Source organism: Etheostoma spectabile, chromosome 15 (genome assembly GCF_008692095.1).
Source record: "Etheostoma spectabile isolate EspeVRDwgs_2016 chromosome 15, UIUC_Espe_1.0, whole genome shotgun sequence".
NCBI classification, from domain to species: domain Eukaryota; kingdom Metazoa; phylum Chordata; class Actinopteri; order Perciformes; family Percidae; genus Etheostoma; species Etheostoma spectabile.
Genome location: NC_045747.1, coordinates 16,592,485 through 16,593,773, shown reverse-complemented (window position 1 = coordinate 16,593,773; position 1,289 = coordinate 16,592,485). Strand labels below are relative to the sequence as shown.

Below are 1,289 nucleotides of genomic sequence, written 5' to 3'. Positions count from 1 at the left end.
AGATAAACATTCACACACATTCACACCGCAGGAGCCACAGCCGCCCCGCACACAATAAATTTGTAGTTGGAGCAAGCAGCCAGTAAACTTATCTTAGCATTAAGACTAGCATTAAAACAGTTACCTTGTCCAAAGGTGACAAAATCCACCCAGCAGCACCCTCTAACCTCCAATTCATTGACACGCTACCAGTGGGCACTACATGATGTTACTGGTTAAGAAAAAGCCTGACACATAACCCCAGTTTTTGTATGGATTAAACACATGATATACTGTGCCCTGTTAATTAGTGAGCTGTAGATGGGCTGATATGTGTATTGTGTTACCTTTGGACAGAGCCAGAACAAGCAAATGTTCCAAAACTATTTATTTAATTTACAAATTAAACAATTGACAGCAAAATGTGTAAAAGGTTCAAATTACTTGATGTTACTGGAATTAGTCCCATATGGATCCAAAAAATGGGTGAGCACAGAGAAGCAAACCTGTGATAACTGTATGTATGTAAACTGAACACAATACCTTTAGTACGGAGGAAGTGCTGTCAATAGGTACTGGCTGGATTGGAGGGACAGTGAGGATTGTGGGTGCTCCTGTGCTGTACAGGCTGGTGGGGTGAGGCGGCTGAGGGCTGGGGGACACAGCACTGTAGGCCGGAGGCACCAGGGCCATCTGCCTCTGGAGAAGCTGCAGGATTACATTGATGTCTGCTGTCATACGGGTCTCCAGCCTTGGAAGGATAAAGAAAGACACAAAATAACACACAAAGTTCTACTAATGGTGTTGTTTTGGTGGTGGATGGAACCCATCATATTCTTTTTAAAGCCCTTCACAGTCATTTCATCTGTTTTTTCAAAAATGTCCACTAGGTTTCTCTCTTGCTCTTTCAACATTATAGCATGACACAGCATAGCATATATGAGGACAGGCAAGTAAAAGGAAGCACATACGAGGCTGACTTTACAGAGAATGTTTCTATCTTTCTTATCTTTATTTGTCTTTCCCTCCACCTCTCTCTCCTCACTTTCTCTAATACATGTGCAGCCCAGTTTTTGGCCAAAACAATGGTGACCTGTGGCGACAGTTGGCCTTTGTCACCACTAGTTCTCTACCTGCCTGGTGTGTCAGGGCCTTTACACTCTGCACACAACCAGCTGGAAACTGATGTGCAAATAAAGCAGGAGAGGAAAGGAGGAGCTTTCAGAAATGTGACGTGGAAGTAAATGTTATAAGATAGAAGCCCAGGACTCAACTGTCATCAGGGGGTATAGCTCAGTGGTAGAGCATTT

The 1,289-nt window shown here is 43.5% G+C and overlaps 1 protein-coding gene across 4 annotated transcripts in view; it reads right to left on the bottom strand.

The window, feature by feature from the left end:
- Positions 1–1,289, bottom strand: part of kcnh6a (potassium voltage-gated channel, subfamily H (eag-related), member 6a) — a 29,685-nt gene that overhangs the window by 1,100 nt on the left and 27,296 nt on the right. For all 4 annotated transcript variants that reach the window (XM_032536983.1, XM_032536984.1, XM_032536986.1 and 1 more), the window contains exon 15: positions 523–730. In XM_032536983.1, the coding sequence (XP_032392874.1) occupies positions 523–730 (208 nt within the window). The remainder of the gene's footprint in view (positions 1–522; positions 731–1,289) is intronic.